Here is a 13,969-nt window from a genome sequence, read left to right as displayed (position 1 = left end):
ACAACTTCCCATAGGCTGGCAGGTATTCAGCCATCTCCAGGAACAAAGGGCTCCATCACATGTGATGGTTACTTGGGAAGACAAGTGCCATCACTCCTAATGTCTTCCCTGCCATTCCTTTCTTCTTTCCCCTATGAGGCCACATGATACTGAATATCCCTTTGATCATTTGGGATCAGCTTTTTCTCCACTCTTTTTTGGAATTATAAAGGTGTTTCTATACTCTTTGAGTAAGTAAAGACTTTTAAAAAAAGGTACAAAAAGAAACTTGCAACCAGATTGTATAAACTCAGCTAATCAATAGGCATTACAGGGACATGCATGGGGGATTGTGTGTACAAATACTCCAAAAGTGAATGGCGACTGCTGGTATCATGGCCAAAGCCAATAAGTTTTGTAAACAGTAAAAACAAATAGGCAGGTAGTCTTAAGATTGCATTCCAGGAATCAGGACTTGCAACACTGGATAGCTCTCATGTTCCCAGCCCATAGGCATCATTATTACCTGCAATAAAAAGGGGGGTTAGCAAGTGCCTACTGCTGCTGCCTTTTATTTCCTGCTACCTGTGCACAAACTGGAAGAAAAACACATGGAAATCCATTTTGGTAACACCAGCAGAGTTAAAATAAGCTTGCCATTACCCTTCCCTTCCACTTCCTCTTTCCCTACTCCTCCTTCCATTTCTCTTTCTCTCCCCTCTTTCCCTATCCCATGCCCTTTCCTCCCAATGAGATTAATGAAAACAGATTAAACTGTTCTTTTTCTCACATGCCACAGTTTTTTCACCTCCAAAACCACTTCCAAGGACATATATCACAAAGATTACCAGTGGAATTGTCTGAGTTATCAGTGAAAAAAATTTTCCTGATATAAAATCTAAATCTCCAATGTCACAACTTAAGACCATTTCCTCTTGTCCTATCACTCATTATTTAGGAAAAAAAAGACCAACCCCTGCCTTGCTACAGCCTCCTTTCAGGTGGTTACAAAGAGTGATAAGGTCACTGCCAAGCCTCCTTTCCTCCAGGCTAAACAGCCTCAGTTCTCTCAGCTCCTCCTCATAAGACTTGCACTCCAGACCCTGCCCCAGCTTTGCTGCCAAATAAAGGAAGAACTGCTCTCCAGAGCAAGGCCTTTGGGATGCTGGCCCTGAGGCAGCCCCCATGCTCATGAGGCCCAGGGGGCTGTTTTCAGCACAAACAGCCTCATAGTAGCTGCCACAAAGCAAATTAATCCAGCCAAAACCAGCATAATTACCAAAGTAAACTAAAGCATTTTTCAGTACAGTGTCGCCATGAAACAGTTGTTATTGTTTTATCATCTGCATCATCCTTTAAGTGATGCACACTGAAAAATTGCCTTATATTGATTATCATCATCATAAACAGATTTTATCATCTAAAGCAATATAAATCCTATTACAGGCTTTAGCTGCAGCTGCTGAAGACAAACCATTAAGCAGGAATTATGTACATTTTACTACAGGCTCTTTATATGTCTCAAATCAAACACCTCCAGAAGGAGAATTTAAGTATATCAAATATTTTCAATAGTTATCCAACTGATTTCTGCTTCCTGTGCTAGCAATTTAGAATTTTTGAGTCTTAATTTTGAAGAAACTTTTCTGTCAGACAACTGAAGACATCTAACTAAATTCCACACTATAAGTCAATAAGTATCCAGTATCTCTGCTGTGTTTAAGATTATTCCAGAGTTATATAGCAATATTATGAATGCAACTGTCTCCAGATTTAATGGGTTATTTCTCCTCTCTGTAGCTATCTTACCTTCTGGATGTAAGAGAAAGGTTTTAGATGATCTATTCTGATAAGAGATATGCTGTTCACTAAAGAATAATTATAAAGAAAACTCAGCAAATGAATAAAAAACGTTTATCAGCTCAATAAAGCTGCTATAAGGCTTGCCTATTGTTTCACCTAGTGTATTATATTATGTATTGGTCTCTAATCAGCCCTGTCTGGAGCATGACAATAAAACAGCAGGATAAAGCCAAAAGTCAAATTACAAAATCATATTTCAAATTCACTGCACATTCTCTTCAAAAAGACAGCTGGTTGGAAAGCATTATAAATCAAGAAAATTGTAGATAAAATTATTATTATTCTCCTTCACATAATATCTTAGGTATTTATATAAACAAACAGTAACTGTGCAGGATTTCTGTCAGACCTTTCTCCAAACACACAGGAGAGTCCTATGTGGTATCAGGCACATGAATAGCAGGAGTTACTAAAAATGTAGCCATTCAAAAAGTCACTTACAAATCGTTAGAGGCGTTTTTCACTAACCAGAGCACATACTCTGATAGAACATTTCTGGAAGTGTAAAAAGCCTCTTGGATTCATTACTTATTCTCTGTTATTCTACAAATATTGGAATACCTACAGCTTTGCAAGTGGAGGAATTTATATATAATGCTATCACCCCACAAGGTGTTCTCTCACAGTGGCTTCATGGTATAATTCATCTGCCCCTTCCTTTAACCCTAATGTATATATCCTAATTCTTCTCAAATATGAATATAAGATATAATGTTTTATTTGCTATAGATATAGTTAGATTTACAGCTACCCACAAGTCTCATCCTTTTTTTACTTTCAGTTCCAAACCTGCTCTATTTCAATATTGTAAAAACTATGTTTACACTTCATTTTACTCTTCTACTTACAGAACAGTAGAAGATATAAATCCCAACTAAAATTTCTTTAATCTTACTTCTCTGATCACCTCGAAACATGGTGACAATTCATATTCTAACACACTCTAATTTGCTCCTCTTTGATACAGGAATGCTTCTGCCCCAACAGAATACAAAAAATTTCAAGTAACAGTTCCCTAGTGATTCAGTAATTTACTGCAAAGTGTTCTAAAACATAGAAGAATTAAATACTTCATGTAAAAGTCACAGGAATTTATTGGTCATTATGTAAATCACTCCCGCAACACATATAGCTAAAAAATATTATTTTACCTTGAAAGTGACTATCTGGAAGAGACTATGGACTATACCAAACCCCAAGATGAGGAAGGTACATAACAGAACCTTTTATTTTGCTTTCCCACCATACCAACAACTCACTGTTGCAGTATATCTTTTGCCCTACCCAAAAATGCAAGTGCTCACTGGGACCACTAGTTACTTTAAAAGACATTCTCCTTGCAAGACAGTGGTTTCCCCTTGTGAATAATTGTCACCTGTTGATCCCAGACAAAATATTCTCATGAATAAAAGGATTACTATTACACACAAAACAATTAACTTCTAAAACACTGGCTCAAAAATACCACACATTTTCAAGTATTTCAGGTACAACTTTAAAGACTGTATCTTTGATTATCTTCCATTATCACCTTACCTTGTTTGACAACTGAGGAGCAACATCTCCCTGTTATTAATTAAAACTTGTAGCAGGACCAGAAAGGCTTTTGCTCGAATAAAAGTTGAAGGACTTTCAAGTAGACGAGTAATTGTAGTCACAAAATCCTTGGTGGAAATAAACACAAAGACATGAAGGTTACTTGCACTGTATTGTAAGACTGTATACACTTAAAGCTTGCTCATTTTCATGTCACTCATAGGAAAAAAAAAATCCATAGAACACTAACAAATAAATTCTGTCCAAGACTGACTGGCCCAGTGTAAAGCTGCTTTGAACATCTCCAGAAGTGGCAGAGTAAAAAGGAAACGCTATTTAATGTACTACATCCAAAATAGTATGAAATCAATTACAAAAGATGATAAAATTTATATTTTTAAAGGGCTTACCATAAGCATAAACATAGGATATTTTAATAGATTTATTTTAAAACAAAGCTGAACTATTTTCAGAATGCATACGTATTTAAGCACAAATATGATTAAATTTTTAGCTATTAATTCCCTTATATGCAGGGATATTAAAAACTACACAATAGTTGAATAAAATCTTATCTACATCAGATACCAATTATTCACCAGATGCTTCAAATAGATGGTAAAATTGTTTCCACCTTCTCTGATTGTTCTTATCTAATCTAGTCATATTTTGAGTTCAGAAAGTGAACAACATCTTTTCAAGGAAGAAATAAAATTAGGACTTGAAAAGAAAGAAGAAGGATAAATGAAATCAGAACTAAAAAGTGAATCAGAATTTACAAACTCTGTCAACTGGCTCTGTGCAAAAAGTAGACTGAGCACAAATGGCCTCATCAATAGACCCTGCCTTCAAAGAGCAGAGCTGGATTCTCAAGGGAATAATACTATAGGATAGATGAGTAATGTATGCATGTTATGTACTAAGTTAAAAATCCCACTCTGTGATCCCCATTTAGCATATATATTAATGTTCAAATTCATCATTTGCTGACTGAATAACTGCAAATCAACCCTGACTGTAATTTCTTAGAGACATCCTTTGCAACAATTAACTATACATCTTTACCGAGAATGGAGAAAGAGCAGGAGTAAAAGAGTTGGCCAAGAAACCATTAGATTTTATTCTGACACCATTTTAACCCTGTCTTCAAAAGCAGTCATCATTCAGGAACTACAGAAATCCCAGAAAAACAAATTGCTATTAATTATTCTAGAACTGTCCTGCCATACTTCATTAATTTATTTCATAAATAGAAGAATTTCTCAGTCTTAGGATTTAAAAAGTCACTGCTTTAAACACTTCAGCAGCTCACAGAGCCTGACTTGTAGCACCTCCAGTATGAACTTGCAGCAGTCAAGTTCTTAAATTACAATCTAATAAATGCAAAGTTGAATTTTAATTGTGGTTTGGTTTTTCAAGGCTTTATTTTTAGTTAAAAAACCAAAGCAACAAACAACAACAACAAAGATTTTATGTTCAGAAACCCCATAAAACCTCAGACATAGACAAAGAGTTAATATAATGCAACACTGACTGTGCTAACATAGACTTGATAGACCATGCACAAGGACACCATGACAAAGACACATGCAACTACAAGCCAAAGCACATCTATTTTTAGTCCTCATACTTTGGAAACCAAGAATGTCTCAATGCTACATGTGGGGGTTAACATGGGTTAAGACAATTAAAAATAGTTACATCAGATTGATATGGGAACGTTCTAATAATCTGGTTTAAGAAATAAATGTGACCTGTTGGAATTTGCTTTTCTGGCTGGTTTGAGGACTGCAAAACAGCAAAATTTTATCCAAAGAAAATCTCAAGCACATCTTTGCTGACCTGCAGGACTTGGTGCATCAGAAAAGCCAAAAATCACTCAAATACTGCCAAATACATTATTTATCAATTCTCTGTTCTATAGTTCCTCCCTCCCCTGCAAATGTTTGATGTATCCATGGAGACTCAGCAGGATAGGACACTCTCTTCATTTCAAGTGAACACGCTGCAGCAAGATTATGACTTTATATTGGATACACTGAGTAATACTGCAAAGCAAGTTTAAAACAAAAGCAATTATGTTTTTGAATTGCCTACACAAGAGGAAAACAGTTAGACCACTATCTCACTATACAAGAACAGGAATTACAATAGCAAACACTTGTTACATCGTTATGTATTTTCAAATTTCCCTTCTATGCTTTGCAAATATCTCCATATTATAAGTTTAGAGTTACAAAGATTTTGCTAAAGATATTTTTATATTTTTATTTATTCATACTGATATGGGCAAAACTGTCCTCTACAGTGGTAGTTACTTGTCCACATTCAGATAAAAGACGAAGAATTGAAAACAGTTACTGAAATATGAGGACAATGCTTATAATGTATTTACAATGCAGTTGTGACAATATATTGCTGTAAGTATTTGAATAATTTTACTTATGACTAGTTGAGGAAGAAAGAAACCAAATAAAAAACACCCTACTACATTATCTGACCTTTGGAAGAACCTGATTGCATTCAAAAATCTGTGACTGATTTTCAGTAATCCAAAGGTGATTCTTGACAGCCAGATGAAAGTAATTAGCACCGGGTTTTTTTGAATCTACTGCTATAATGCATTCAACATTCTTGATTTTGAGTTCTTTTTCCATGCTTTATTTTAAAAACATAATTTCAACTATTTTGTTTCCAAAACAGGAAAGTAAAATGGAAAGTCTCTGTATCAGAGAGGGAAAAAACCCAGTCCCTTCTGGCTACTGTAGTTCTCTAAAGTTTTGTATTAGTGTAGATGATCACAGAACTGCAATTCGGGATTTTGTTTTGTACCTGGTCTTTACTACTGTTCTTGAAGACTAAAGAAACCAAGGGCAGTCCTAATCCTTACAAACTAAGGCTGTTTCGAGATAACATACACAAAGCTAAATTATCTCCATCTCGAATTTATATCTTTAAGTATCTTTTAATACGTTGCTTGCACCTATATTAAACAGAGAGTCGCTTTTTCATCACTACCTTCTGTGTCACACTGAGGTCCTTCTGCCTCTTAAGTTGAGCTACACAAGAATTTTACAGAACGCAAAATAATCTGTAGGCCAACACTACTCACTCTTCCCTTCTCTCATTAAGGTGGATTTGTGAATCATGAGCATGAAATATTGAAAAGTGCATGGACTATTAAATTTGATTTTCAGAGCTAAAATAATATCTTTCCATGTGATGTGATAGCACCTGGCAGTTCAATACAGGAGCATGTATGTATTTTTAGTTTCTATTCAAGAAAAATAGGAATTTAGTTTCAGCTTCCAAAATCCTACAATCTAATTTCGAGATCACAGAACATTCTGAGTTGGAAGCGATCATCAAGTGAACGGCTCCTGCGTGAATGGCTCACACAGGGATTGAGCCAACAACCTGGATGTTATTACCACCAGGCTCTAACCAAATGAGCTAATCTCAATTAAAAAAAAACAAAACCCATTCTATGAGATTTAAGTTTTTCTGAGCTGTAATGCGGGTACAGTTACCAAATGTGAGCACATGCAGTAGAACCAGATGTACTTTATTAGTTTTTACAGTAGACTGTTTTTTACTTACAGCTTTGGGCACTATTCCCACTCCTATCATTAGTCTGATATATGCTATCAAAAGATGTCTACATTTGTCTGTATTTAAATTTTCTAATCTGTAAAATTTGATTAGAATTCTAATAAGAAGCGCAGTATCAGTTCTACAGTCCTGCTCATTAGAACTACAGTATCAGAAAGGGAATTCTAGCCATTCTGTCCATAAGAAACTCATTATCAGTATGGGAGTTCTTTTAGCAATATAAGTCCTATACAAACAAGAAATTTTTCACAGAAAACATCATGCTGTAGCCATAGGCTAGCTGCACATTGGATTCTTTTGCTGAATGTTCAAGTGAATGATTTTTGACCATGCTCCTCTGATATATCATCAACTCACAGTAATGTGCGCTGTTAGTGCAGCATTACAGGACAATTTGCCGCCCGTTAGTGCTGTTGTTGTGGGATCTGGAAAGTTTAAGGCCAGCTGACATGCACTCACAAAAACACACTGGCGATTCTGACATGGTACAGAAATTAATTTTAAGAAGAGAATGAGTGATTTCAGGCCATGTGGGTGGGATAATGTTTTAATTTAAATATAATTGTTAAAATAATACATAGGGAAATAAAACTCTCTCAACTAATGTCCAACAGATTATTATAGTCAAGATGATTGTCAGATTACAACATACATTACAACAGAGTATCTGAGGAAAACAAGAACTATAACTCCTTCTTTCTTTGTGGTTTTTATCCTTTCCAAACAGAGGGAGATTATTACTTTCATTTATGAACTATGCAGATACACTGCCAAAAAAGAAAGATTTTTTTCTCTAAATACAAAATAATTTGAGGATCAAAATAGAAAACTTTAACCACTTCTACCAAAAATTATATTACACACAAACCAAAACCAGTTGTTTTATTTAGTGACACTAAAAAGAAAAAACTAAGGTATTAAAATGCTAATTCCCGCAAGATATTTCACTTACAAATTGACTTAAGGTCCTTTAAGGAGAGTATAAAGTACAGTTTCAGATTTAATCAGGACACCTTATTTTCTATTTTAAATGTCGAAGAGAGCTATGTCAAATAGCTGTCATTACTGATTTGTTACTGATTTTCCTTAGGGCCTATTATCAGTTATGGTCAGGCTAGGGTATTCTGGATTGATTGAATCCTAGCTGCAGGAACAATTTATACACCCATTAGTACCATTTCTCAAAGATCCATGAGAGAAAGAGAAACTATACACCTTATAATTTAGATTTTAAGCAAATAGAAATATAAAAGAAACACATTCCTCATTTCCTGCTATTCAGATATGCAAATGTCACTGAGACGTATTTTGAAAACCCAAAACAACTCACAGTATCAATTTTAACTTTTTCTTTCATTAAATCCTAAGCCAGTGAAATATTAATCTGAACTCAAACCTTTTCTTGAATTAGTCTCTGTAGATGAATTCCACAGGACAACATTGCTGAAAACATAGTGAGCATGTACTGCTGAATTTTGCACATTCCATTTGCCAAGGAATTTAGTACAGCTGTTAATCCCACTTTTTCAATGACACTCTGGAAAGCGTTCGGTGAGGAACGAGTAATTCTGCACAAAGCCTACAAAAGTGAAAAAAAAATTAATGAGACTATTATCTCAAGAAAAATACTGGAAAATGAAAGCACGTGGTGAGTTTTTCAATAGTTTAGGAATAAAAGGAATACATACAGATTAATTTTTATGACAAATATTAGTGGAAAAGACCACTTATTTTTAGAGACCTGGAATTCTTCTAAATACATTGCTATACACTCTGTGCAGCTGAAATTCAAATATTTCATACACCAACATCCACATCAAAAAGTCACATTACTCTTTTCCTCTAGAGAACAATAATAATGGAGCATCACAGCCCATGCTTGAGTCTTTTATCAAGCACGGAATATAAACAGCATCAGACAACACTGTACTAGAAAGGAGAACAGGGAGAGAAAATACAGACATAGCATACACCACAGGATTTATGGGTACCCATAAAGGTTGGCATCTTCTCTCTCCCTGCTCATGGACAATAATGAGGTCTGTAGTATTACAGTGTCTAAAGTCTATCCTTAGCTCTAGATACTACTTCAGATCTAGGTACTTATTAGGAAACAGTATTAGTATAATAAACTTGCAAACTATTCTCCAAATGGTTGATTTTCAAGTATCAGTGATAAAAATAATTTTAATAGAAAATGTAGATACTGACCATGCTTTAGTAAAGTGAGCACAAACCTCTTCAGTGTCTACTAACTTAGCTATTTCCTAGCAAACATTACCAAACAATCTTCAGGGTGGCCTCATCTCCAAATCAATCTCCTTTTGATACCTGTAAAAACGCAACCTTCAAGATACTATAACTGCATTTGCTCTCTCCAGATAAAGAAAATACGACTCTTTAAAAATTCCTTTTCCTTTGGCCTGAATATACTGTTAGCAGAGAAGAAGAGCTGATGTCAAATATTGGATTCACATGAAAATCTGAATTGTTTTTCAGGAAAAACTTTGAAGGTGACTCCCTTTTGTGAAATGTAAGTAATATTTATGATTTCTTTGTTTTCTTCAGACCAGCTATATTTAGAAATTGCTGTTTACTTGGTGTGCACTCAATAGTAAGGTCTCATTTAAGAGAAACTATAGTCAATTACACAGAATACTACCACCAGAGAAAAGCTTTCCATCTAAGAACACCAGAAACCATCCAGTTCACCAGTGCCCTTAGAAACACTACTCAAAACCAACTAAAAAAGAAGGAAAAGGAAGAAAAAAGGCATAAAAGGCAGTAAATCATGAACTTGACAGACATTTTATTGATGCTGTTCATCTACTCTGCTCCTGTTCTTCCTCGTCCTTTCTGATCCAGGAACCACATCGATTGCAGCCTTTTAGTTTTCTTCTTTTATTATTTTTTTACTCTCTTTTTAAACACAGACACTCAATCTCAGTTCCTTAGTAGAGCATGCTCGATTTCCCCCAGGATACAATCCAGCTCTTCACCTCTACTCAGAGTTTTCAAAATGAGTGGGCAGAAGGTTTGTGTATTCACTAAAAACATCCTTGAGGGTTGTACTACCAATGAACTGCTGGGACCTAGCGACAGGCTGTGCCAAAGCAACATGGAGCTAACTTGGTGTGCAGACTCGCATGCAGATGGTGTTTGCAGATTTTCCACTGCCTTAGATCTCTGCTACACACCTTGCCAAACAAGGGCCGCCATCACATTACTTCCAGGCAAACTTTGTAGGAAAGACATCACAGGCTGTCTTCTAGTATAATACTGCAGTTTTGGAGGTAGCAGAAAAGCTCCAGCCCACCAATAGCCAAGAGGAGAAGCCTTAAATTGCCATTAGTTTGTACATCACAGAATGCTCCGCCGTATGAATGAACATAACACTACAGCAGAAAAGCAGAAGACAGAGTTTAAATGTGGGATAGAGTACAAAGCACTCTAAATCACTTCAGTAGATCCAGTATTGGGAGAAAACAGATGGAGATAGGTCAAAAGGTGGTGGAGCAGGAACTGGAAGCAGATAATGATAGATGTAAGAATAGAGTTCACACCATCATCTCCAGAGAGCCGTCTTGGAACATGAAATGTTCTTAGTGAGAGTAAGGCTTCAGCAGAACTTCTCCTGGAACTGGTTTCTCCACCCCTGCTCTCTGCTGGAGCCTTAACCAGCACCTCTTCTCTCAGCAGCTCCAACCTTTGCCTCATGATTCTTATTGGTCACTTCCAACTTGAGATACTCCAGGGTTCTATGATCATCTCTGCCATACCCTTCTAGTCTTACAGGCTACATGTGACTGGGTAACATTCACCCTTTCAGGATATCTTCCATGACTCTCAAATTTGAGAATGAAAGCACTAAAGTATCTGCAATACACAAGTCTCTGAAAGAAACTATTCAATACCAATTACTTAAGAAAATAACAAAGGAACCAAATCCCTAAAAAAAGACTGTGTGAGCTTTCCCAAATTAGTTTCCATTTAAGTGGCTTACGTTTTGTTACTTCTCTTCCAGCAGAAAAAATTATCTCCTAGAAATAAAATTTTAAGTTATTTTTTAAAAAATTAAAAACTTTCAGCATACTGGAAAGAAATATTATTCTTGCTGCTGAGCTTGTCAGAATAGCGCTGTGACATCTTACAGATTTTTTTTCCTGAGTCTAGCAAAATGATAAAAAGACACGGCTTTCCTACAGGCAAAATCTGTGATATTTACGTGAGGCATGTTGGACTCCAAAGTGAGAAAAAAATACAGAGACACAATCCCCATTTGCCACCTCTGATAGGCAGGACAAAGTGAAGTGTCATTTCTTGACTCCAGAGACTAAAGGCAGAGAATCTTCTTGATATATTTTTATTATTGATTGAAATAATCATAAGTAGAATTCCATAGTCCTTTACTGCTGATACACTTCGCAGACAGACTGCTAACTCAAAGTAAAGATACGACAGATGTATTTCTTAACAGAAATGTATTTTTACATTCTAATATAGATGTCAGTTAAGAATAAATTCTTCAGGATACATTCAAATAAGGCAGGAATGACTGCATAATAAAATTGACATGATGATGTCAATTTTTGTGGCCATGCAGGATAAAAATGCCTACATATCTGTAGCAACAATTTAATGGATGTAGAAATTATACAGTACACTACAACTGGAGAATACATTAGTATTTCATTTTTTAAATTAACATACCACTAAAATCTCCATAAACTTTAGCTGGGAAAATATCTTCCTGCACTAGATTTTAATATCAATTGATTGTTATCAGATGAAGTTAAGATTATATATCTAAATGCCACAGCAGCATTAATACATAATCATGAATTATATCAGGCGTTGAGTAATAAGTTTATCTACTTCTTACATTTAGTGTTTCACTACAAAGGAGCAAAAAGATTGAAGTATCACCTTAGTACATCCTACTTTAGAAGCTTCCTTGTTCAATTCACTTCATATAAAAGTATTAAACTTCAGTCTTCTGATAAAAGAAACAATCCCCAAAACTGTGGAGGGGAAAATCCAGGAGCCCATTCAGACCCAAGAACACTTGTGTAAAATTATCTGGCAGAAAAAAGGAGATGGATTCAGCTACATGGATAGCAATAATTTACATGAAGACCAGAAAAACTAGAAGAAAGCAGTTTCACCAAGGATATAAAACAGTAAACGTGTCTTACTCTTGCAACTCTTCTCACAGCTGCTTTCATTCAAAGCTCTCCAATATGTGAATTTGGAACAAGCCCTACCTCCAGCATGACTGAAACTTCAGTAAGTACACAAGGGAAAAGTATGAACTCCAGTAAGCCTATTGCCTTCACAAGAAACAAACATTAGTTAGGAACAGTTATGGTTTTGTTTCTATTGTCCATATGTACATTTATACCACAGATATGCACAAAATGTTGAAGAAATTTTTACCTTAGCAGATCTCAGTGTGTGCATTCAACTTGGTTGTCTTTTTAAAATGCTGGCATCAACACCCAAGCACACATTGCTAAGCAACTTTGAGAAAGAAAAGGTAACAGAATGATAAAAACATCTTTCTTACTTAGATTGTCAATTACCATTGAAAGGATGTCCCACAAATCAGGTGAGTTTCTCTAGGAAATTCTGATAATTGCAGCTATCATGACCTCCCAAAACACACTGCTTCATCCTGACAGATGTCATCTATAAGAAAGCTTCTAGAGTAGCTTCAGAAGTCTATTAAGTTTTATAATACAAAGATTTTAAACACAAGAAAAAGAATTAGGAAGTAAGAGCTTAGCAAAACCAATGTCATTCCAAGTCCTAGTTTCAATCCATGACTGCCAGATGATTCAACTTTGGAGTATAAATATTGCAGTAAAACTCACTGCACTTAACAGGCCTAGCTGAACAAGAAGCCCATAAAGATCAGGCTGCTGTAGCACACCTACAGGAACAAGAGGGGAAGGAACTGAGAAACTCACAATCTGTGATACTTTCAGTCTACTCACTTGGAAGAGATCACACAAATGTCAGCACTGTCCAACTGAACCGAGCAATTAACAAAGCCTCACTGGACTAGTACATAGTGGTAGCTATCAATGGACACAAAAATAAAAAAAAGGGAAAAAAAAAGGGAGCAAACTAGGCTACAACAAGGTTTTCAGGTTTTAACTTCCTTTTACACATTTTTTGCAACCTTCCAGTTTTTCCAGCATGAAAATTTTCTTCTCATCAGTAGTGCTTAAGAGAGGCTAGATACCCATAGCATAAACACTATGAGAAAGAAAAGGCTTCTTAATGGTTCACCTGAACCTAGGAGGATCCAGTGACCTGGGTTCTCAAAAGAAGCAAAGGATACAAAGGGACAAACAACAACAACCCACTCCTCTCATAGTGTCTTGATACTCATCCAAGGGCAAGGTGAGCAAACCATATGGTATTGATGACAGCTACAGAAAGTCGTAGTGAATCTCCACTATTGACAAGTTTATTCTTGACAATCAGATATATAACTTCTGCATATTACTGAGCAGGGAAAATACTCTGCCCACCTCAAGCACACTGTATTGTCCAAGAAAAAAATGAGTTTTCAGGAGGGGAAAGGAAAAAGAAAAGCCCACTGATAGTTCCTCCTGTGATCTCTTTTAGCTCAGTGTCTGAATGCAATTGACACAGACAGTTTCTCCAGAATAGGCTATTTGCTGTGGTACCCAAGGCAGGCATAACTGGCCAACTGGCCCCTACAAATGCAGCAGGCCCTGGGAGTCCGCTGTAGGAATCAAGGGAATGGAAAATGATAAAGCAAAGTTCTCCAAGCAGATAGCAGAGAAACAAGAGGGAATTTTCAGCAGGAGTTGAAAGAGATTAAAATAATAAAATACTATGACCTAGTAGCAAACAATTAACAGCTGCCCAGCCTAATGATTTGCAAGAATAGAAAGTACATGATACAAAACAACCCTTATAGCAAAAGTAGTGATAGGAGAGAGGA

At 36.0% G+C, this 13,969-nt stretch overlaps 1 protein-coding gene across 4 annotated transcripts in view; it reads right to left on the bottom strand.

Moving 5' to 3' along the window:
• The window catches only part of ULK4 (unc-51 like kinase 4), a 211,919-nt gene that overhangs the window by 151,269 nt on the left and 46,681 nt on the right, over window positions 1-13,969 (bottom strand). For all 4 annotated transcript variants that reach the window (XM_030944162.1, XM_030944164.1, XM_030944166.1 and 1 more), the window contains 2 exons: window positions 8,387-8,569; window positions 3,379-3,506 (listed from right to left, as the gene is read on the bottom strand). In XM_030944162.1, the coding sequence (XP_030800022.1) occupies window positions 3,379-3,506; window positions 8,387-8,569 (311 nt within the window). The remainder of the gene's footprint in view (window positions 1-3,378; window positions 3,507-8,386; window positions 8,570-13,969) is intronic.

The sequence above is a fragment of the Camarhynchus parvulus genome, chromosome 2 (genome assembly GCF_901933205.1).
Source record: "Camarhynchus parvulus chromosome 2, STF_HiC, whole genome shotgun sequence".
Lineage (NCBI taxonomy): Eukaryota > Metazoa > Chordata > Aves > Passeriformes > Thraupidae > Camarhynchus > Camarhynchus parvulus.
This window is presented reverse-complemented; position numbering and strand designations above follow the sequence as displayed.